The 25,461-nt window shown below is 40.7% G+C and overlaps 1 protein-coding gene across 6 annotated transcripts in view; it reads right to left on the bottom strand.

Annotated features, from left to right (window-relative positions):
• TMTC1 (transmembrane O-mannosyltransferase targeting cadherins 1) overlaps positions 1–25,461 on the bottom strand; it is a 263,316-nt gene that overhangs the window by 217,049 nt on the left and 20,806 nt on the right. For all 6 annotated transcript variants that reach the window (XR_013830478.1, XM_079936645.1, XM_079936646.1 and 3 more), the window contains 3 exons: positions 19,926–19,999; positions 16,644–16,820; positions 12,467–12,673 (listed from right to left, as the gene is read on the bottom strand). Coding sequence is in view for 5 of the 6 variants with exons in the window: in XM_079936645.1 (XP_079792771.1) it covers positions 12,467–12,673; positions 16,644–16,820; positions 19,926–19,999 (458 nt within the window). In the remaining variant the exon portion in view is untranslated. The remainder of the gene's footprint in view (positions 1–12,466; positions 12,674–16,643; positions 16,821–19,925; positions 20,000–25,461) is intronic.

Here is a 25,461-nt window from a genome sequence, read left to right as displayed (position 1 = left end):
AAAAGATACTTATCTTGAATCTGCTCATTTTCTTTGCCAAGTAGAAAAGCAATTATCTGCACCAATACAAAATATAACTGCCTGTGCATAATACACATAAGAAGAAGAGATGATTTTAATCAGAAACTGGAAGTCAAAATTATAAACTTACCATACTGAATGTATAATAGAAAGGGATTAGTACCTCCGTGAAGTTTCTATTAATTTCTGCTCTTTGGAGGAAAATCATAAATGGAAAAGGCTTAAATCAACTAAGGTGTGGGTAAATAGCATAGCTTCACCCTATCATGGGCAAACGTACTCTTAAGTCACCTATCCATTTTTCTTAAATATGAGAATTCTACCAGAATTACAAAAATGTGTAAAGAAAATTTTATATGATACAATCTTAAACGACAAAGAGAAGATACTGAGCTTTCACAAATATGCAGGATTCATTTACGGTAAAAACTCAGAACTACTGCTTTTTTATTCTCAAAAGTGTAATCATTAATAGCAAGTGGTTTGAATTTTTAAATCTTCACTCTTTTTTTTTTTTTTTTTAAATCTTCCACTCTTTAATAAGATGTGCCATCTGGCTTTATGATCAGAGTTTTCTTACCTATAAATCTAAAAAAAATGAGATGAGCCTGCTTTGCACTTGTTGCCCTCCTTACAGGAGTCAGGCCCTTGGCATCTCTCCCAAGTTCCTCCATGACGGGGCTCCTGCCTACCTTCCTAGCCTTGTCTCCACTACTCATGTCCTGTGCTGCCTGTAGTTACACACACACACACACACATGCACACTTTGCAGGTTCAGGCCTCTGTGTCCTCCCTCCTGCTGTGCTTTATACATGGAAGACAGCCCTCCCTCCCTTTAGTTCATCTTCTCAGCTGTTAAGACTCAGTTTATGCGAAACCTCCCAGGCTGGCTGAGGTATCCTATCCTGTGAATCCCACAATTCAGGGTACACACATTGATCATCACACTTGCCACCCTCAGTAAGATTATCTTTTTCTCTGTATGACTTCCCCACTGGGGTGTAAACTTATCCATGCTGGCCCAATCAGAATCTCTGTTTTTGAGAATCTGGAGTCAGAACACATTAATTCCAGTCCATCTTTAACAGAGAATTGAACTGAGAGGTTACATGAAGCTAGGACTGAGGCAGCCCTGCAACTCACCAAATTAAGAAAAGTCAGTCTTTAAGAAGAGGAGGAAAGGACAACAACATGGATTTTAAAAAGCAAAAGAGAGACCATGAACCCTCCAAAATGTAAAAAGAAATGTTTTGAGTTTGCCAGTTCCTGTGTCCAGAAATCAGGTTCAATACCCTGACTGGGGTGCCATTAGAGTCCAGTGTACCTTTCTAATGAAAACTTCAATTTTCTTAAACAAGTTCTTTAAAAATTTTGTTCTTTGTAAGCAAATGATCCCTATGACATCTGTATATAGTGTTTAATAAATGTTTATTAATCAAATGAATCAACAAACTGTCTCTGAAGAGTCAACAGGTATCAGTTTGCAAATGCACAGCTTTGATGACCTCTATGATGGTTGAGGGCAAAATATGTGTAAACTTTAACCTTTTTTGCTATTGATATTTCTCATCAATACATTTGACTTAAGTTCCAAAGACTTAAGTAGTCAAGAATTCAAGATGGAAAAGGAAAACAAAAATAGCCGAATGCACACCAGTGAAATCTCCTCCACAGTCTGCCTAGTCACTCACGAGGGTAGCCCATTATCGTATCTCACTTCAGGGTCAGCCTCTGACTCTCATACAACTTCAAACTACATGCACGCTGATGGAGTGCAGTGACTAAAAGAGAAAAGGAAAAGTGACAGCATCGTTTCATAAGAGTTTGGCCAATAGTCAGAGAGAGTGACAAATGACCTGAGACCACCTGTCTCACTTGTGTCGTTTCACAGATAAGAAAAACAAACATCCAGGGAAGTAAAATAACTGGCCCAAGGAGCAGAGCAAATCAGAATCAGAGCAGAACTCAACTTCCCCCCAACCAGGCCATGGCTCCTTACACTACCGTGCGTTTCTTTACGTCCAGCCCAACCTGGGAAACCGCTCTTCTCTTTCAAAGGATTCAGCAATTCTACAATGTTCAGATTTTTCAAAAACAGCAATGAGGACAATGATACAAGTTTTATTGTTCAAGACATGTACTCAGTCGTCAACTATTGATATCATCACACATGTATTTTCTGCTTAAAAATATCTGGAGATTGGTACCCAATCTTGACTTATCTTAATGGTTTACTATCCGTTGTGGCTATAAATTATGTGCCATAAGGAAGAGAGAAACAAAGAACACTCCTACAGTGTTGGTGGGAATGTAAATTGGTACAGCCACTATGGAGAACAGTATGGAGGTTCCTTAAAAACTGAAAACAGAGCTGCTATATGATCCTGCAACCCCACTCCTGGGCATGTATCTGGAGAAAACCATAATTTGAAAAGATACATGCACCCCAGTGTTCATTGCAGCACTATTTACAATAGCCAAGATATGTAAGCAATTCATCTATTGACAGATGAATGGTTAAAGAAGATGTAATAGATTTATACAATGGAATATTACGCAGCCATAAAAAAGAAAGAACTATTGCCACTTGCAGCAATACGGATGGATGTAGAAGTTATCATACTAAGTGAAGTAAGCCAGACAGAGAAAGACAAATATCATATGATATCGCTTACATGTGTAATCTAAAAAAAGAAATGAGACAAATGAACTTCATATACATAACAGAAATAGACCCACAGACATAGAAAAAAAACTTATGGCTACCAAAGAGGAAAGGGGCAGAGAGGGATAAATTAGGAGTTTGGGATTAACAGATACACACTACTATATATAAAATAGATAACCAAAAAGGACCTACTGTATAGAACAGGGAGCTAAACTTAATATTTTATAATAGCCTACAAGGGAAAAGAATCTGAAAAAATAGATATATATGTATATATAACTGAATCACTTTTCTGTACACCTGAAACTAACACAACATTGTAAATCAACTATACTTCAATTTAAAAATTTTTTAATTAAAAAATTTAAAGAAGAGAGAAACAACCTGTATTGAGGATACACATACAGTCTCTTCCTGACTCCACATGAAAACTAAAAGTGCAGTTTTATAATTAAATAACCAACCTTTTAAATCAAAATTTTTTCATCATAAATGCAGTATGGATCATAATTCCTTTCATAAAGTGATATTCCTTTCACAAAGAAAAATTACTTAAGGGAACCAAAGGTAAAGTACAAAAAGAAATCCAGGATAAAGACTTAACCGTCAGGAAATAGAAGCTCTACCACTTGAAAACTGAAACACATTGGTTGGTTATTCATTAAGAACTGAGGGCATGTCTAGCTCTTAACATAAGACACAAACATTCCTTCCCTCCGTCCAACTCTGGCTGGTTGTTTGCATGTGGTTGGTTTTTTTTTTTTTTTTCTGAATTATGATATAATTAATTGCCTTCATCCCCTAAAAACCCATACTATGTTCCCTTTACCAATCCTTTTGGAGGTTAAATCATTAAAAGCAAATCTTTAATGCCAGGTTCCTCACGGAGACTGCTGCTTAGGGTGATTTCAAAATCAATATGTATTTTCTAGATTATATATAAAGTAGTAAAGAGCATGGTTTGAATAATGTGAATAGCATTAATAATTCATAAATCTACAACATGAAACACACCTTCCTATATGGCTATAAGGTCATCAATCTAAAAAGCTAGTAAATTGTCTTTATTATTTGATTTTCAACCTAATGGTTTGTTTATTAAAGTGATGCTTTATTCAATAGTAATTCTAAATACATCAAAAAATTTTAATTAAAAAAAGTCCACTGCTAGTCTCAGCAACTAAGAATAACTTTACACATGCAACTTATAATGAGGATGGTATCCATCAGGTAAGAATAAGTGTTGGGGCTTCCCTGGTGGCGCAGTGGTTAAGAATCCTGCAGGGGACAGACACGGGTTCGAGCCTTGGTCCGGGTAGATCCCACATGCCGTGGAGCAACTAAGCCCGTGTGCCACAACTACTGAGCCTGCACGCTAGAGCCCACAAGCCACAACTACTGAGCCCACGTGCTACAACTACTAAAGCCCGCACGCCTAGAGCCCATGCTCTGCAACAAGAGAAGCCACTGTGATGAGAAGCCCACGCACCACAACAAAGAGTAGCCCCCCGCTCACCGCAACTAGAGAAAGCCCACGCGCAGCAATACTCAATGCAGCCAAAAATAAATGAATAAAATAAATAAATTTAAAAAAAAAAAGAAGTGTTAACACAGGCATTCTGCTTTCCTGCTAAACGTCAATGAAATCCATCTTTGCTACAAGAATGTTTCTTTCTTTTACAGTCATTTTCCTCTAAAATACTGTAAGCTTATAAAAAGAGAGAAAATAAGTAAATATCATAAACAAATCAAATCAAGACTATACCACTTTCATAAATACAGCAAAGGAAAAGTGACCACTATAAAAAGATTTCTAAACAGTAATTCTTCCACACTGTCTTTGGCATAAAATAAGCATGCTGGTAGGGATATAGCCCTACCATTTATGAAAAGCCACAACTAATAGCCGTGTTAAGCTCTTTTCATGTATTCACTCATTTGTTCCTCACAATAAGCTCATAGAGCACCGTTTGTGTACTTTTTCAAGCATTTACATAGTCACATTTAATCTAGAAAACATAGTAGCAGTTCAAAACATGTGGCAGACAATTTTCAGAGCAACAAACTGGAAATCCCACCAAATTATCTGAAACCATATTGCCTAGTGTAGAATAATGTTCCCATGAAAGAATTATTTATGTATCCCCTGAGTGTTTACAATGTTAAGATGAACTGATACTGCTTTTACTGCAATCACTCCACAACCTCTCAGCAGGCTACATTAAAAAAGATAAATTAAAAAAAAAAAATTAGCTGGATGACAGCAGCTTTAACTAAAAGAGCAAAGAAATTGGCAGCGGACTCCCTACAACACCCTAAGGGCCCTACCTGTGTTCTGCAAAAGAAGGGAAAGATGTTTGGTGTCCTTGAAGTCACTCAGGCTCTAACCTGCACAGGACAGAGGTTGAGTATCCAATGGTGACTGATGAGCTGATAGGAAACCATGAGGCCTGGCATCCTCTTCTAAGAGCCTACTGTGGCAGTGACAAAATTGAATGCCAACCAGAAATGCCTACATTCTGATAATTTTCTCTTTCAACATATGTCCCCATGAATCCAATTGGAAAGCAGATGCCTAAGCTTGATAGCTCTACACTGAGCAAGGAAAGAACTTATCATCCACTGACTGAAATTCACAGGGGATAGAATATTGCCAAGAGCCGGTACCCAGTCAAGATTAAGCAGAATGAACCAGGGGCTGTCAGCAGTTAGGAACTCTACCAACTGCTATCCATAAATTAAAAGGAATTTTGCTTCTTAGCACGTGATTTATTTGGAAGAGGTTTTTAGTGCTAAGTTCTGAACGAAGCCAAGAAACACTTTACTGAAATGATCCATTTTAGTGCTGAGTTCAGTTCAAGAAGCAAAGCAGATTTCAATAAGCTTTCAGGCAAACTCATCAAAGTAATACCTGCTTTACCATATACTCTGGGTCTGGTTCAGATGGAATAACATCACTCTCAACTAATGGTTAGGAAGTAGTGACAGAAAAAACTCTCTTTTAATTCTCTATCCACATAAGAGAATACCTCTCTGGTAAGTTCCATGTTTAAGAAAAGCTACTTTAAAAGAACTTGAGGGCTTCCCTGGTGGCGCAGTGGTTGAGAGTCCGTCTACCGATGCAGGAGACGCGGGTTCGTGCCCCGGTCCGGGAAGATCCCACATGCCGTGGAGTGGCTGGGCCCGTGAGCCATGGCTGCTGAGCCTGCGCGTCCGGAGCCTGTGCTCCACAACGGGAGAGGCCACAACAGTGAGAGGCCCACGTACCACAAAAAAAAAAAAAAAGAACTTGAGAGCCCATCTTGGGTAAATCAACCCACCAAAGAACGTTAAAGGCAGATTAATGATGCTATCCCAATAAACACAGTTCAAAATTAAGAAGCCTGATAACACTAACTGACAGTTCTTTTGGAAAATTACTTTTTTATTTAAGTTTTTAAAAATAAATTTCCCACTATTTTCATCCTTCCTATAGCAAAACAGCAGCATTTGTTCACCCTTCCCAGGAAAATGTGTCCTCCATAGGAAGACAGATGCCTGCAGCAATCACCCACCTCCCTTCTCCAGTGCCTTCCCAGCCACTAAGCAAGTCTGCAGTTCAGTCACACCAGGAGGCACTACAGGGTCTTAGTAAAAGCTATGGTCAGTTCAGCATATTAAAAAGAAATTGACAAGCTATGAAAAAGCTCAGGCATGTATGGGCCAAAGGTAACAAGAGAGGATACCCTTTGGATATTGGGTCCAAGTGATAGAATCATGGGTGTAAACAGTGTTTAAGTTGTTTAATAAGAAATAACTTTAACAATAATTATGCTAGTAGGTTTGGTCAGTTGTCTTTATAAAATACAGCCTGAGAGCTACTGCTTTCTTAGCTCCACCACCATCATGTGCCAAAACGTCATAGTGATCTGGCTGCAGCCACCTAAGAACTACACCTGAAGACTGAAGTATTTACACCACTGAAGAAGAGAGAGAATTCCATAGCAAAATGTGGCCCAGCTCATCTTTAAACAAAGCAATGGAAATGAGGAAAAATGATCCGCAGCAATGAAAGAATGTACAAAGTCTCTTTAAAGTAAGACCTTAGCCCATACCTACTTCCAGAGGGTGGCTTGTGTTCTTAAGGTGGATTCATCACTGAGCTTTACACTTACATTAAGAGACTTGAAAGTAGGGGAGGGGATTTATTAATATGAACCCACAAACTTCACTTTTAACTGTGGGAGGTATTTTCTGTGTAGATCTCTTAGTTTACTCCACCCCTCTTTCATTTGGTCATTTCATTTTTTTAAAGCAGTAACTGAGTGAGATTAAAACGGCCCATCTGAGATCAGTCAACCAGAAAGGTGTGTAAAATGGTGGGGGGATAGCCCAATTATTCATCAGTAATTCAGGCTTTCAACAGAGATTTTTTTCCTGTCACCTGAAAATCTCATTTCACAAACTTACTAAGCTTCTTTCAAAGCTTACATGAGGCTGTTAATAATGATCTGAAACACATTTGCCCTGCTCAGAGGAATTTAGTCTACAAAGCATTTCTTACTTTAGGGAAAAAGAATACAATGCAAGGTCTACAGAAGTAAAGCATTAAAACGACACTTGTGAAAGATCAGTGACTCATTCCGCCAGTGAAGGTCAAAATATTTATATGCTTCCTTAAGTCCTCTGAATTTAATTTAATTATCTAACAGTTTCACTTTAGTGCCAACCTGTTCTCTAACCCTAAACCTGTCTTAGTTTCTTGATTTGCATGCCTCCGTGCAAGGTACACAAGAAAAACTTTTAAGACACACTGAAGTGAAAAATATGACCGCTGTCTTACCCACAAAGGTAGGAAATGAGCCCATTTTAGTAAAAATATCATGATCGTCATCCAGCTAAGTTCCATGAGGGCAGAGCTCTGTTTACTTCACTGCCATATATTCCCAGCACCTAAAACATTACTTGGCACATAGGAGGCATTCAGTAAGTACTGACAAATGAATGATTCGTGACAGATGCTGCAGAGCAAGAGAAGAGGAAAAGAGCAAGAATTTATTGAGCCAAGAACTGTCTTCAACACCAACCATAATCACTGTCACTTAAATGGGAAATCAATCAAGTCTCTATATGAAAAATGACTACATATAGTTACAGATATAGGTATGAGTTACGAGGATAAGAGTTCAGGCAGAATTCACTGAGTTTTCTAAGGTGAAAGGGAAAATGTGTCCATGCGTGAATGAACTGGATATAATGAAGAGGGTAGGGAGAAGGAAGGTTTACATACCAAACATTTCTCATTGCACATGGAACAACTGAGTAAAAGGTGGTATCAACTGAAATTTCATCTGATTCCAGAGTGTATACCCTACGTCCTAGGTTCTTCATTGCACTTGCTACCCATAAGCCAATCACTAAGTCACACAGAAAAACAGGAAACTAAATAAAAGACTTGCAGTAGGATTTTGGAATTCTCCTGTGTTTGGTAACTACAGAAAATGTTTTACCTGATAGTATTTAGTCCAATTTTTTGACAGCCTAATGCCATGCATGCAATGTAAATACATATTAGCAAATAGTTTCAAAGTTCAAGCAAAAAAAATCTCACACAAACTCATCCCTTGCCTGCATACTGCAGGTTCACCAGTTTCAGGATACATGCTGGTGTTTAGAAACTCACACAGGAATAATAATATTCATAATACTAAGCTACTACTAATGATGCTGTGGGCTGCCACACTGGCTACTGTGGGCCAGGCACCTATTTACATGTTTATTATGCAGGCTATAGCTTTGAGTCCTGACAAGCAATCTGAGAGTGAGGTGCCATGATTAGTTCCACCTTTTGGAGATAAGAAAACTGAGGCTCACAGAGATAAAATAACTTGTCTAGGATCAAGTAAGTGAAGGAGCCATGATTTAAACACTGTCTGCAGAGATCTTCAGAACTAAAATAACATTGCCTCTTTGAACTTTTATTTTCTTTACCTGATCACCTTCTGACAAAAGGACACACACAGTTTTTTAAAATAATTTTGATGCTAATCAAATTTATAGTCAAATATATGACACCTTTCCTTTCCAAAGGAAGAAAATACATGACAACTTTCCCCTCCAAGAAAGGATAATGGTCTTTCTTGCCCACAAACATGTTAACTTACTAAGACCCCGACCAGTTCCAGTTGTCCTATGTACTGCTCTCCAGGCATAATTCTTTCTAAAACAGGCTGGTGCTCGGAGTTAAAAAAAAAAAAAAAGCATGTCATTTAATTCAACGTATTAGTACCAACACCCTATATCGAAGTAAGTCAGAAGGTGCCTCATTTGTTGACCCAAGGATGGCTGCAAGAATCTTCTACCCCCGAGAGTTCAACAGGGAGGCCAGCTCCACAGAGCATGAAACAAGTGTCCTGCCTCCTTCCCAAAGCCAAGTCCTCAACCGGGAAGCTGGACTTCAGAGCATAACAAACAGGCAAAAGCAAAGGATTAGGGGTCAAACAGCCTGAGTTCCAATCCTGATGTTACCACTTACTAACTATGCAAATGTTTTTTTGTTTGTTTGTTTTTTTGCGGTATGCGGGCCTCTCACTGCTGCGGCCTCTCCCGTTGCGGAGCACAGGCTCCGGACGCGCAGGCTCAGCAGCCGTGGCTCACAGGCCCAGCCGCTCCGCAGCATGTGGGATCTTCTCTGACCGGGGCACGAACCCGTGTCCCCTGCATCGGCAGGCGGACTCTCAACCACTGCGCCACCGGTGGCCCCTATGCAAATGTTTTAAATGATCATTTAACTTCTTCCATATCCACCTGATAATGCAAACTGTAAGGTTTACCCTACACGAAAGTTGTGATGGCTGCATGGGATAACATGTGGGAAATGCCAGCCCACCTCCTGGTACATAGTGGATGGATCACAGATACAAAGTTTTCTTCCCCTCCTGAAAGACCTTCTTCACTGGAGTGCTGGAGCTGACTCACACTGGCTTGCTAGAGATGACTATTAAATTTTCAGAAATTTTGCAGGCCAGTTATTAAATACAGCCATTATTGAAAATTAAATAACTATAATAAATCATACGTATGTAAATATATTGTATATATTAATATATATCTTAAAATAATTCTATAAACTTAAATCATGCTAAAAACAAAGGTAATAAGTACTCAAGGCTCATCACTTCCTAATTAGTTTCCTTCATTTTACTGTTATCTATGCTCTTGAGGTTACTACATATATTGTCCATTGAGCAGTGGAAACGCTTCATGATGGTGAGCTATGGCACACCTCTCCCAACTCCATGTTCAGCAATGTCACATTTGTAGCTTCAAATCAGCTACATGGTAAGAGTATTTACATGGAAATTGGCCAACACCAGTCAGGATTTACTTTCTCTGGAGAACCAGTTATTAAGCATTTACCAGTGCACCACTGGTATTCATACTTCATCTTATTCCTTTCTGCTCCTGCACCTTCCATCTCTACTCTCTACAAGTTATCTACCTACATACACACACGCGTTAAATTTAAAATAAAAATGAAAACAAAAACCTAACACCCCTGGAGTTAACATCCTTTGCCCCATTCCTTCATTACCAAATTTACGGAAAATATTCTATTTATGCTTAATTCCAATACTTTCTTACCACCTACTCAATAATTTATTCATTTCACAAATATTTGAGCAACTACTCTTAGCCAGACACTATGAAAAGAACTGGGAATACAAATGTGATCAGAAGCCGACATGGTCCCCGCCCTGATGGAACTCAGTCACACTGCAGCCTGACCTTTGTCCTTCCTTGAAAGTCTGTAATGTGCGATTAACTCTTGTTTTTTCTCCTCCTCTGCCTTCCTTAAAAAAATTTACAATTTCCCCAAATATTCTGTCTTCTTTTCCTTCATGCCGTGTTATGGAAAAAGTCAAGATATCCTCAAGGTTTTGACTATTTACCTCTCTGCTTTCTTGCTCAGGAATTTCAAGCATCCCTGTGATTTTATCCTTTCCCAAACTTATTTTTCCTCTAGCCTTTCCATCTCAGTAACTGACACCACCACGCACCCAACTATTGAAGCCAGAAACACAAACAGCCTTGTTTCCTGCCTTTCCCTCACCCCTCACCCCAAACATCAGCAAGTCCTGTTAGATGTATATCCAAAACTTATCCCAAATCCACTATATCCCTCCACCTCAGTCTCTATCAGCCTCGGCCAAGACCCTTTCTTTTCCCCTCAGTCTGTATGAAAGTCTCCCTGCTTTACTCTTGCCCCTTAATCATCCGCTACAAGAAGCCAGAGTGAACATTCTTAATGTAACCATTTTCCTCCACATTAAACAACAACAACGATAACAAACAGAACCCTCCAAAGTCTCCCTTTTCCACTCAGAATAAAATCCAAACTCACTTCCATGGCCAACACACCCTTCCCCATCTGGGCCTGCCCACCCCCTGAGCTCACCCCTTCCAAACCCCACTTGCTCATTTCCCCAAGTCTGGAACCCTGTGCCCAGATCTGAGCAGGGCTAGCTCCTCCACTCATCCAGGAGGATTCTGTGGGCCTTTCCTGACCAACCAACATGGAGTTGCTCCAGCCAGGCCCACCCACCACTCTCCACCACACTGTTCATTCTTTGTTGGTTATTTAGTGTGTGTCCTCCTCTACGGGAAGGGAAGCTACACAGGGGCAAGGACCCTGTCTTCCTTATTCACCAGGATATCCCTGGTGCCTGGAACATGCCAGGCACGTGGTAGACACTCAATAGATCTTTGTTGATGAACGAATAAATGGAGCACGATCCAAAAGACAGGTTTCCGCAGGAATAATCGGAAACAAAGACCCAGAAAAGAGGGAGTTTTCTGGGACTGCACAGAAGAATAAGAATAGCAATCTGCTGTTTAACCGCTAATCGTATGAGTCAAATTTCCATCTTTATTAAATTCTGACTTGCCCATGGCTTGAGCTATTTTAGAGGCAAGCTAATTTAATGAGTTCTGATAAATCTATGTTAATTTTCATGGCTAGGTCAAAAGATTCAAAAAAAGAGAGAAAATCCTTTAAAGTTTTTCCTGTACCCTGGGAGATCAGCTCGGTGCTCTGTGACCACCTACAGGGGTGGGATAGGGAGGGTGGGAGGGAGATGCAAAAAGCAGGGGATATGGGGATATACGTATACGTATAGCTGATTCACTTTGTTATAAAGCAGAAACTAACATACCATTTTAAAGCAATTATCCTCCAATAAAGATGTTTTTTAAAAAAAAAAAAAAAAAGATTTTCCTGTACCGTCAAAAACATTTCTGAGAGGCAGTGTCCCCTGGGCTTACTCCCATACTTGTGCTGTAATAAATTCCTATCACACACCAAGAGCAGGGAGAGACGGAGCAGCAGAAGGTAGAGCTATCCTCCCCCAGAAAACTGAGGGGCCTTGCTCTCTGATGCCCAGGGCTCTTCCCTGTTGGAGGCTCTTCCAACAGGGAAGCAGCAATATGTCTGCACTTCTTAATGGAGGCTTCAGAGCCTCACCCTCTCCTTCTAAATAACAGCAGACAGCAGGGCTTCTACTTGCTTCTTCCAGCTACTCCTTTTTCATCTGATCTAATATAAGGAAGGAATGGAAAGAAGAGAAGGAAGGAGGCAGGAGGAAGGGAGATGGGGAAGGAAAAAGAAAGAAGGAGGGAAACAAGTGTGGGCGGGTGTCACAAAGAACCCACTCGGTGCTTCACTTCTCTAGCGATTCCCCTGCAACAGGTGATGCTGGATGGTGAAAACATGCAAGGTCAAGGAGCACAGCCCAGTACCTCATCAAGGACCACACAGCTCGAGGAGACACAGGGAATCCGCTGCTCTTGGGTTCAGGTGGCAATGGAGTATGGCAGCCACCCCAAGCTCCTTTGTGAGGGAACCGCTGCTGCTTCCCGTTCTCCCGGAGAGGGTGCGCGGGCGGTGCGGTGGGCAGGGAGCTCCCGGGCCGCTGTGGGCTGCACTGATGGACGACCCCATTGCTCCTAATTGTACATGGAATGGAGGGGAAACAAAGTCAGACAGAATGATAAGACCTGCAACAAGGAACAGCAATCCCTTGTCCCATCGCCAAGCCCTGTTCCATGGAAGCAACCGTCCACAAGTCTTTTAGCTCTTCTGTTTCTGGTATTCATCACGATATTTTTAAAATAAGATTAAATTATAATATTATTTCTAATTTTAGAACTTGTCTTATTGAGTTGCTACCATAGAAGATGAGGACTCAGTCCCTTTTACGTGGTCACCAATACGCAAACACACACACACACACACATTCACAACCACCCTCTTCTCATCTTCCACATATATTTCTCTCATAATAAATATAATTTGAATTCTCCTAACTCAGTTGAAGTGATATTCGGGATTTACATTATTATGGTCTTGTGAAATGTTTTTCACAGCTGATCCACCCCAATGTATTCTCACATTTTCCTTCATGAATCTTCTGAGATGATATAATTCATAACCACCAGCTGGGCAAAACTTTTAAAGTCTGATACTATCAAGTGATGGGGAGAATGTGGAACAAAGGGGATTCTCATCCACTGCTGCACTCCAGTCATTTCAAAAGCAATGTCTCTTGCTCACAGTGAACAAGTGAAATCACAGTTCACAGTGAGATCAACACAGTGAACATGGATGCATCTGTGGCCCCAGCAATACTTCTGTGGTTATGCCCCAGGAAGGACGTGCACACAAAGGTTACCTGAAGCATGCTATATAATAGCCAAAAATGTAAAAATAACCTAAATTCAAACTCCAGAAGGATGGATAAATTGTGATAATTAAATACTACACAACAGTTAAAATGAATAAACTATAGCCACATGTATCCACATTGATGGATCTCAAAATCCAACGTTAAATGAAAAGAAAAGCAAGAGACACAATTTATATAAAGTCTGCAAGTATGTAAACAATGCTATTTGATATTCAGTGGTATATACTTATGAAGTAATAACAAGCAAACCGCCCTAGAAATGAAAAATGCCAAATTCAGGATCATGGTTATTTCTAGAGAGAGGGTAGGGACTGGGGTCAGGGAACGTTATCTTCTGCGTGTTGGCAATTATATGCTAATTTTTTAAAAAGAAAAAAATTTAACTTTCAGGAGCTGCTCTTTCACTGAAAATGTTTCTTCCTAAAGGTGATGTCTCAGAAAAGAAATCTAACTCTGTTCGTGTGGTCCAATCTTAAAATTTAGGAATAAATTGCTCTTCACGTAGGCGAGGGCTTCCAACACTTGCTTCTGTTGTTTCTTTCCTGTTTCCTGAATCATACAATGAAAAGACCTCAAGAACAACCTAGTACCAAGATGTTTATTCTAAATGAGCAGATAAGAATTTGTGTGTACGTTATTCTGGGAAAAGGGGACACGATTCTGTGAGATTCTCAAAGGGGTCAGGACCCCCCAATACACACAGATCCTCTGAGCTGGTCTCCTGGTACAAATGTGAGCCCAGGATCTGAGATGCAGACGCCCCGGGGGGTCTCCAAATCCCTGTCCTGTGTGCTCCACAGAGGCTCAGGGGTAACCCTGTGGCTCTGGAGTCACACAGACAGAAGTCGCAATAGGGGATGGGTGACTCTGGAGAGGTTACTTTCTATGCCTGCCTGAATTCTCTCCTCTGTAAAATGAGGGTAAAAGTTGTTGTGAGCAATCAGTGACTTCATACTTGTAAAGGGCGTGGCCCAGTGCTTGGCACACGGCCTGCACTCAAGAGATACTGTGATGGACCAGGTCTCCCTGTTACCTGCTCTCAGTTCCTTCTCACCACTTTCACCACTGTACTCAGTTACTCGCGTAACTACTTATGTAACGTCCGTCTCCCCCAGTATTGCTCTTTGAGGGAAGGAATCTTAACTGTCTTATTCTTGGCCAGGCACAGAATGAGAATGTGTTAAGTGGGTGGAAAGAATGAATGCCTCCACCTATGCAGAGATGCTGGCGGTTGTGAGAGCTAAAAGTTACTAAAACAAACAAAGAAACCTCACCAACTATGAGCTATGCAACATCCAAGCTACATATGAGCAGTATTGTTTTTTTCATAGAATAGAACTTCTGGCAGTTTGGTATAATGAAGGTCAAGAACAATTACTAAAGGAATAAAAACAACAATTATTCTCTTTGAAAAAAGCCTAGCTCAACAGTGACCAGATGAAGAAAAAAGGAGTGGGCTGGAGAGACCTCAGACCAGAGGAGATATGACTTCAAAGATGAGCTAAACAAGAATGCTGCCTGCTATCATATTATCAGCCACTGCAGCGGGCCTGGAAGGTGCGCCCTGAGGGGAATTCAGGATGGAGAAAAATAGGATACTGACCCTAGAGAGTTGAGATGCATATCAAAGGAACAATTTTAATGAGCCCAGACTCTTGCATCTTCCCATATATAGAAAAGCACTGAAATCATTAACTTGAGATGCCTGATCTTTTGTGATTAGCACTAATCTTTTGAGTTTCGACTATATAGTTGTTTTTTTAAATTTTTCTTCAGCAAAAACTCATACATCTCGGCTCCTCCCTTACCTCTTTGGAACAGTCCCTCAGAGCTATCTGAGAGGCTGCCCTCCCAGGCTGTAGTCCTTAGCAATGTCCCCAAATAAAACATAATTCTCAACCCACCAGTTGTGTGTTTTATTTCAGTCGATATGAGGTTAAAATATCTCTGGACTGAACCAAAGGCAAGGGTCTGCAGGCACTTGCCGCATCTTCTGCTGTCAGTAGAGCGAAGCAGAAAGACGATGGGAGGAAGATACAAAGCGGATGCCAGAAGAAAGTGGAAAGCCAGAGGGGTGGATAGGCTGCTCTCTAAATAGTAAGGTCAGCAATGCAATTACTACCATGGGTGGAGAGGATACAGACGAAAGGCATTCTCATATAAGCCTAGGGGAGGTGCTTTGGCTCACAGCTTTCTTGGTTTGAGCTTGGATCAAAATGATAACTGGGCTCCTTCCTTTTACATGCCTCTGAGATTTACAGAGAGCCAACAGAGCACTACAATCTATTTAAATTATCTCCAAGTACGCCCAGGCAGGAAGGTGATCAGAATCTAATGACTCATCTCAGCTTGTTGCCACTCACTAGCACTGCTCTTACCTTTATGTCAAGAAGCATAAAGATGTAGGGAATGGGCTAAAAAGACAGGATTTTTTTTTTTAAGATAAAATTCTTCATCGGACAAGGCTGGAGAATAAATCAGTGACATTTATTAAAAGTTCAAATGTAAGGGCCTTATAATTAGTGAAAAATAGTGTCTGCATGTCAAATTGTTAGTAATTATGGATTTGACAGAGGAAGAAAATTATAGTATGTACTTGAACTTTTAATATGCCTTAGTCACTCTTATCATCTATAATCCACAGGATAATATGAATGTACCTTAAGTTTTTTAAATGAAAATAGGCTACTAAATAAACTTGTTCTTTAACTTGAATATGACGTGTGATTATTCCTGTAGGGTTTAGACTGGCCCTCTGTGGAATTCCAAAAGGCCCCTTCCAAAACTCTCAGGTAAAGGCATCATCCCTAGAGCAAGTAAACGACTCTAATTTAGCATTTGAAGGCAGAGATTCAAGTCAAGCTGTTAACAGACTGTTACCATTTGTAACTACTCCACTGTGTGAATCAAGATCTCTCAGTAGTATGCAACCAAAACAATCTGGCGATATAAACTTGCAATCAGCAATGATACTTTTCAATTCCAAATTTGGGGCTCACGAAAACCTTATAGTCCTCATGGATTTTCACAAAAGCGTGAAGAGTTTAAACACATATAATGCATTTATCCTAAGGAAATAAGTCTTACTATATGATAGTCTAAGAGGAGGTTACATTTAACAAAATGTTATACCTCTATTTTTTTTAATGAGAGTTTGAAAACTATTGATTTAAGCAACTCTTCTCTGCACATCATGGACTGCTTGACAGCAAAACTTTAAAATGACTTACGATTTATCATGATTGTGGGATAAAGAAAAGAGATCATAAACCAAGCACACGCCGAACACCGTGACGCCTGTCTCTTTCACCAGCATAGCGCAGGTCCCCAGACACAGACTGAGCAGCAGGAAGAAGGGAGAAGCCGTGGGAGGGAAACATTCCCCAACACGACACTGGTCCACACTCCTGAAAAACAAGGTTGAGTTGCTTTTACTCTGAGAAGAATGTGGGTCGCTAAGAAATAACCACCTTTTAAAGATAAGGTCTAGCACCAATTTCGTTGTATTCTGAGTAAGTAGGTGAGCAAAGATTTCTTGAAGCATGTTCATCACAGTGTTATTTAAAATTTGCAAAGATGGAAAAAAGGAAATGTCCAACAATGCTGAATTTGGTACTTAAATTAAGGCATATATAAATTCTGGTAGGGCTTCCCTGGTGGCGCAGTGGTTGAGGGTCTGCCCGCCGATGCAGGGGACACGGGTTCGTGCTCCGGTCCGGGAGGATCCCACATGCCGCCGAGTGGCTAGGCCCGTGAGCCATGGCCGCTGAGCCTGCGCTCCACAACGGGAGAGGCCACAACAGTGAGAGGCCCGCGTACCGCAAAAAACAAAAAAAAAAAAAAAAGAAAAAAAATTCTGGTAAATTACGGCATATAACAAAGGAACACTAAAAAGCCATGTAAAATGCTACCACAGAGATGTATTTAGTGACATGGAAAGATGTTTAGGTGAATATATTTTAAGTGAATACAACAGGTTACTAAGCCACATGAATGAACTCTGGAGCCAGGTTCCCTGGGTTCAAATCACAGCTCTGCTGTTAACTAACAGGGTAACATGGGGCAGGTCGGTTGCCTCCCTGTGCCTCAGTTCCCTCATGTGTGAAATGGGATCACAGTGTTGTAGGGAAGATTCAGTAAATGACTTATTACATGTTAAGTGTTTATCATTATTATTATTTTTGTGAAGGTATTTTATATGCTTCTGTACAAAGAAATCAGTGGATATATACCAAACACAATCATCATTTCTGTGATGAAAATACACGTTTTAGTCTTTTTCTTTTCTTCTGGCTAATCTGTTTTTTTGGGTTTTTTTATTGAGGTACAGCTGATTTACAATGTTGTATTAGTTTCTAAACTGTAGTTTTAAATTTGTTTTTCATGAGAATGTATTAAGTAAAGCTTTTTTTTTTTCTCAGAATAATTTCCAGCAGGGATTTTCTAAAACCCTCCAGCTGCTGTAAAGTCTTTTTTCACCTTACAAAACAGAGTCAGCGCCACACCAAGAAATTCCACTGTTCCTTCCGCAGGTGGCACACCAATTTGCTCTTACTCTTTTGAAGGCCAATATATCTGAAGTGGTGACGTCTTACCCTTATTGTTATGTCTTAGAACAATCACCTAAATTATATGCCAAATTTGTAGGAGACAGGCTTTTTCTCCGAAGCTGGTTTATAGCTTAAAATTACTCCAAGTGCGAATGGCCTGCACAACAGAAAGCTGTAACAGTGTAGCTTATGATCACACAGATGTGGATATGCTGCGGGCCCACTCATGTTCCCAAATTGATCAACACAGAGAAGAAGGCTGAGGATCAAGTTCAAACTCAAAAGCGATTATTAATCTTGTTCTAACACCAGAGCAAATAGGAAACAACTGTTGAATTTGGGTTTATATTTTTAATATTTTCACAACACTCTTTTATATACCTAGCAATGCAGTGGGAGATTACAAAGCCAGGACTAGAAGCCTGGTACTATATTAAGAAGAGACTCTGGTCTTAAAGCAAAACTTCATAAAGCTTAATTCAGTCCATCTTTGACCCAAGCTCTAAACTGGTTTACAAGGTTTCTCAGTTTCAGCACTACTGGTATTTTAGGGAAGATGATTCTTTGTTGCAAGGGCTGTCCCACACACTCTAGAATCCTTGGCCTCTACTCACGTGCCAGCTGCACCTCTCCAGTTGTGACAAGCAAAGGTATCTCCAGATATTGCAAATGTCCCCCTGGGGCAGGTGGGCAAATTTGCCCCCTACTGAGAATCACTGGTTTAGAACAGTGTTCCTTGGAGTCACTGGGTTTTATAAGATTATAGGCCAATGAACTGACCTAGAGATCAAGGTTCACAAATCCTTAACCAGGCATCCCTCCAGGAAGCAGGGCAATGTGGCTCACTGGCCCCCTTTCTCCTGGGCCACCCTCTGAGTCACCTGCCCCCATTACATTCATTTTTTTTTTTTTTAATAAACAATGACTACAATGACGTGAGCTGGGAAGTGGAAACAGGGATTTTATTAATTTATTTATTTATTTTTGCTGTGTTGGGTCTTTGTTTCTGTGCGAGGGCTTTCTCTAGCTGCGGCAAGCGGGGGCTGCTCTTCATCGCGGTGTGCGGGCCTCTCACCATCATGGCCTCTCTTGTTGCGGAGCACAGGCTCCAGACGCACAGGCTCAATAGTTGTGGCTCACGGGCCTAGCTGCTCCGCGGCATGTGGGATCCTCCCAGACCAGGGCTCGAACCCGTGTCCCCTGCATTAGCAGGCAGATTCTCAACTGCTGCGCCACCAGGGAAGCCCTACCTTCATTTTTTACCCACCCCTTTCCCTATGTGGATATGTCACGACTCAGGTGAGAATCTGATCAAGTTAGGGGGAAAGGGGCAATATAATGGGAAATTGTTTTACTGTTTTTCAGTCTACCAAAGCAAGAAGCTTCTGTATTTTGATGAAAGGATGTGCAAATTGGAAAATCACAGTTGAGAAATACTACTTTCAATTCAGCCTTGTTGTTTTAAGCTTTGAGCTACTTTAATGAGGATAATAAAGAGGAAAAAAACAAAACAAAATGTAGGACCAAAATGAAAAGGAGAAATTAAACAAATCATAGTTAAATAGAAGAGAGGACTAGACCCAGTATATTTTGGCTCAGAGCTAAGATTTCAAATTCCATTCTCAGTAAGAAACTACAAGTAAGAGAAATCAAGAAGCAAGAGCTTATCTTCCCAGCACTGGGAGAGCAGTCCTTTTAAAAGGCTATGACATGGTTCAGAATGCGGCTGGAAGAGAGAACAGCCTAGCTTTTGGTAAGGAGACGGTTTCCTATCCCAGGTCTCCAGGAAGCTCACTGGGCATTTCACTGCCAAGAAGCCTCCCTCCTCTCTCAGGCAGGAGCTCAGAGTCAACACACACACACACACACACACACACACACACACACACACACACACACCCCAGAAACTCCCAGGGGACAGCATGACTGTAAACAGATAAGGGCATTCTTAGACATACATACCTACTGTAGGAGAGAAAGGCTAACAGAAACAGCAAGCATGCCAACACGTCAGCTCTGCCAACAATTCCGGCCACCTAGAAAGTGTGAAAAAATAAAAACCTCAGAAAACCACTTTCAGAAACGCATTACAGAAATGTTATTTGTTTTCAGATGAATGAAAGGAATAATAAATTAGAAAACACATTATTCTTTAAATTCTGATATATGACTAACCACTTCTGGTTATATTTAACAATAATTTTAAAGAAGGAGAAAAAGAGGAAGGAAGGGGCAAGATTTTCATGCTTAACTTCATTTTTAACCTTTCTTCTATTGAAGATCAATTCACAGCATCAAAGTATATTCATTTACTGGTTTTTTTCAAAAATATTTTTTTGAGCAATGACTGAGTTCTGGACACTGTGCTAGTCTTTGGGCACCAGAGTGCTAATGGAACAGAGGATGTTTACAGAGCACTAGGAAAAAAATAAGACAAGAATGGGAAGGAGTATGAACTCACCATCACTATGTGTGAGTGTACGTGCATGCGTCTATGTGTTTCTTAGCAACATCACCAAAAGGGTCTGAAAGCAAAATATCCCAGTAGCAAAGAGCCATCCTGACACTAACCACAGGCCATTTATCCACTAAAGAGAACATGGGCCCCTTGGAGAAGCAGCTGATTCCACGGTTGAGACTCAGGAGATACAAGAGCACTTGGATCATCTTCTCATGTCAGAAAGTAAGTGCTCAAAAAATGACAGGTACATGTCAATAGGACACAGAAGCCAGTAACAATGGGCTCCCACTGACCAAATATGCAACAATTTGAACATCATAATAAATAAGGACAGCAATAAATGATAAACCATTGTCAATTACAATATTAAGACAAATATATTAATAACACTGTATATTATATATAATCCTAATATAAATTTTAAGTTACATTTAAAGATATAAATATAATAGAAAGACACTGAAGACTGGTGACTGTTCAAAACTTAAGACTAAAAGAGGCTAAAAAGAAACAGTGACTAATGGCCTTGGTTTTAGAAAATATACAACGAAATTATTAAGGTGTAAAGGAGCATGAATTATGCAACCTACTCTCAAATGCTTCAGAAAGCAAGTAATATTTTTATATATTGAAGGAGAAAGAGTGGAAGGATGATAAAACATATGCTGCAAAATGTTAAAAATTGGTGACTCTGGATAAAGAGTGCATGGTCACTACATTTTTAAGCTTGAAATTATTTTTTTTTATTGTGTTACTTCAGAAAGGGACTGAAATGGAAGAAGGGTGGGGACAGATGGCCATTTATAAATCTTTGTATTATTTCACTACTCCAAACGTGTACATTTCTCTTAATTTTTTGAAATCCAGGAAATAAAACTGTAAAGGAAAAAAACGGGGTATGGTTCAAAGAATGCTTCAAAGAAAAGGTCACATATGAGGAAGAATTCGCAAGGGAAATAAACAGACTTGACATTCAGGCACAGAAAACAGCCTTACCCAAATCACAGAAGACGTGAAGCCCATGGTGTGTTGGAGAATCAATCAACAATTAATAGTGGAAAATAGATTTCTGGGAAATATACCTATAAATATCTTCATATAATAAGCAAATTTTGCAGTCATAAAGGAGAGGCAATGACACACACATGGAGCTAGACCAGGGGTCCCCAATCCCCGGGCCACGGATGGTAGTGGTCTGTGTCCTGTTAAGAACCGGGCCGCACAGCAGGAGGTGAGCGGCAGGTGAGTGAGCGAAGCTTCATCTGTATTTACAGCCGCTCTCCATCACTCACATTACTGCCTGAGCTCCGCTCCCTGTCAGGCCAGTGGAGGCATTAGATTCTCATAAAAGCGTGAACCCTACTGGGAACTGCGCATGCGAGGGATCTAGGTTGTGCGCTCCTTATGAGAATCTAAAGCCTGATGATCTGAGGGGGAGCTGAGGCAGTGATGCTAGCGCTCGGGAGCGGCTGCAAATACAGATTATCATTAGCAGAGAGGTTTGACTGCACAGAGACCATAATGAATCAACTGCTTGCAGACTCATATCAAAACCCTATCAGTGAGTAGCAACTGAAAGCTCAGGGCTCCCACTGATTCTGCATGATGGTGAGTTGCATAATTATTTTATTATATATCACAACAGAATAATAACAGAAATAAAGTGCACAGTAAATGTAATGTGCTCAAATCATCCTGAAACCATTCCCCACCCCAGGTCTGTGGAAAAATTGTCTCCCACGAAACCAGTCCCTGGTGCCAAAAAGGTTGGGGACCGCTGAGCTAGACCATCCAAGGCTTGAATACAGGCTCCCCTAACCAACTGAGGGAGATTCAACTTTGTTATCTTTAAGTTCTGAGATTTGGTTTTGTTATCTTTAAAATGAGTATTACACCCCCTAACTCACGTTACTGTTGTAATAAGTAAGATGATATATACAAAGTGCCCACTCATTGCTGATGCCCTTCTTTCTTCCTTTTCCCTGCAGAGAAAGGGGGTGAGACTCTTAACAGTGAGACGGGTTTTTCTGCGTGATGTATGGAAACCATCTTTTTACTTTAAGGTTTACATGTATGATATTTTATGTTAACTTTATTAGATAATCCAATATGTCTATTAGTGACAGTGTGGTTTCACCTCGGTGTCAAGGCCCAGCTCAGACTCACAGTACATAAAGCAACAACTGCACATGGTTCACTTGTGAAGCCCAGGCCTGCTCAGGCTACAGGCACCGCCCCTTTGAGCACTGAGCGCGGCATCACCAGCAAGGCCTCTGGGAGGTTAAACAGAGAGCCCAGCTCGCCAGCAACAAAGTCCTGGGATAAGGCCCAGGCGTCTGGGCCCAGGGGGACACCCAACACAGCACTACTGCTGTGGCCAACCCAGACAACAGCAGGACTGGCAAGCTGATATTGGGTGTGGCAAGCTGGAATGAGGCAATCACAAGCTAGGCAGGCATAACTAATGCCTTCAAGGCGCCTGAAGCCCTGCTTCTCAAACTGTAGTCAGTTAGCTCTGCCGGGAAACAGCAGCAGCAATAGCAGCGTGTGCCAGCTGGACGCGCCCAGATTTGAAGAATGGAGTGTCCCTTGGAGCAGAAGCTCAGAGCGGGGGTTGAAATGTCAGTGCTAACACTGAGAGACTCTGCTGCCAGCTCCAAACCACCAAGCAGTCACTGAACACCTACTCTGTATCCCTGTTAAGCTGGGGTCTCTGGGGCAAGGGGGTTAGTGTCTTAAAAACAAGGTGCTTGTCATCAACTACTATCTGGCCAGACTAGCCACACAGTGAGTCAATTTGTCAACATCATCTTGTTCAGTAATTGCGTGTTTCACGCCGGTCAACAAACATTTAACAAGTGCCTCCTATTTGCCAGGTATTTATGCCAGCTGGAGGGATTAAACCTGCCCCAAGCAGTTAACGTCTGGTGAGGAGTCAAAGAGGGTATTAAGAGGTTACAAGGAAACTGCATGTATTGTAAAGGGGAAAAATCACTGCCATGAGAAGACTGAAGGCATTAATTTGGACTGTAGGATCTGGGAAGGCTTCGTGGAAAGGCTGGCCTTATTCACTGAGACTTAAAGGTCAAGCAAGGAGGACTTCAGGAACCTCAAGACAGGGGGATGTGAATCTTGGGCCAGAGAGGGAATGCAGAAGCATTCCAGGCAGAGGAAAGAGAGTCCTGAAAGCATACTGGGTGTTCCTGGAAGGGGAGGTTAAAGTGATGAGAGCATGGAATACATGAAAAGGGGGTGGGAGTGGGCAACAAGAAGCAAAGATGGAACGTCAAGTTGTCACCCCTTGGGCTTGATCCCGTGACAACGCAGGCTGAACCTAGGGTGCTGGGAAGTACAAAAGGACTTGGTCAAATATACAAAGAGATGGAGAGCATGTATTTCTTCCCTTAAGCTTCAAGTTTCCATCACCAAGCAGGTAGCTGTAACCTGGGAACCGTATTCCTTTAACAAATATTCAAACATTTGAAAAAAATCAGTGAACATAATTGAGTAGAATTCAAATAATGTAACATTCAGATCTCCTAGCAGGCTTAACAGAATCACATGTGGAAACTGACAAGTAAGGACTTAATTTGCCCCCAAAACTTGTTATTTCTTGCACTATCACTATTATATTATATTTATTAATTATTTTACCTGCAAAATGAGTTCTATTGGTGGCAGACTGAGCCAGGAACACACACTTAACACATGGCAACAGCTGAAAGCCAAACTGGCTGATTAGATCATGACCAATTTTCTCCTAAGTACTCTTGTCCCAGCTGTGGAAACGTCAACCCTAACCTTCAACTCCATGTGTCAGCATTTCCTGCTCTTGCTTTTGACTGGACAGAAGTGCATTCCTTCAAACAGTAATGTCTCTATGATGATTGTTAAGTTTTAATTCTCATAGGAGAATTACAATGATTTCCCCATTTCCCCAATTTCTCTACTGATTTTTCTCATGATTCGGGATTCAGAAAAACATAAATTTCCCAAGAAATATACTGTCAGGAAACCCAAGAATCACAAGGCCTTCAATGAGGAAAGCTCTAGGTCTACCTTATTCACTGCTATAGCCCTGCACTGATTGACTGTATTATAGTCACTCAAATATTTGTTGAAAAATTACATAACTAAATGAATTTATTCCTCTCTACTTAAACTGGAAATAATTTTTGCCTTCGCTGGAATTTCAGTTTTATTACAACATATTGCTTTGTCTTGTATGTATTTATGTGTATGCTCTTTGGCTTTTCTAGGAGCTTATGAACAAACTGTGGGTAGGGACCCCACTCCCCACCCACATACCCCCTTGGCACCTAGCAGAGGGCCTGCACTAAGCAAGCACTCGTTTAACAATTTGTTGGTTACGTAATTAAGAAAGCAAATCCTTAATCATATCAACATGTTTACACTAAACCCTCCCCCCGCAAGTTAAGCCCTCCATCCTTCCTGCTGTAATTTATGGTCTCGTTTTTGTTCTTGTTTAACAAAGAGGAGACACATCCTACTAACTTCCTTTTTCATCACACTATGGTCTGTTTTTCTTTTTCTTAAATAATGTATCACTATGTTTTCATAACACACATTTCTTTTTCTCTATTTCTCTGCCCTCCTTTCTAGAAACCTGAACTAATATCTATAATTAAATAACAGTCTCTTGATTTTACTTTCCAGTATAGTTTATTATACAGGTCAAATTTCTTCGCCTTCTTATGCCTCCCCCATCTCCTTGTGAATGCAAATAGTTTAAGATTTTTCCCCAAATAAATGTCTAGCTCTCAGGCTCCTTTGTCCCCATAATTGTGTTACCATGGATTTTTTTTTTTCCGATTAGTACAAAAGCTGCTTGAAACCTTTTTTTTTTTTTAACATCTTTATTGGAGCATAACTGCTTTACAATAGTGTGTTAGTTTCTGCTGTATAACAAAGTGAATCAGCTATACATATACATATATCCCCACATCCCTTCCCTCTTGCGTCTTCCTCCCACCCTCCCTATCTCACCCCTCTAGGTGGTCACAAAGCACTGAGCTG

This window comes from Stenella coeruleoalba (assembly GCF_951394435.1).
Source record: "Stenella coeruleoalba genome assembly, chromosome: 11".
NCBI lineage: Eukaryota > Metazoa > Chordata > Mammalia > Artiodactyla > Delphinidae > Stenella > Stenella coeruleoalba.
This window is presented reverse-complemented; position numbering and strand designations above follow the sequence as displayed.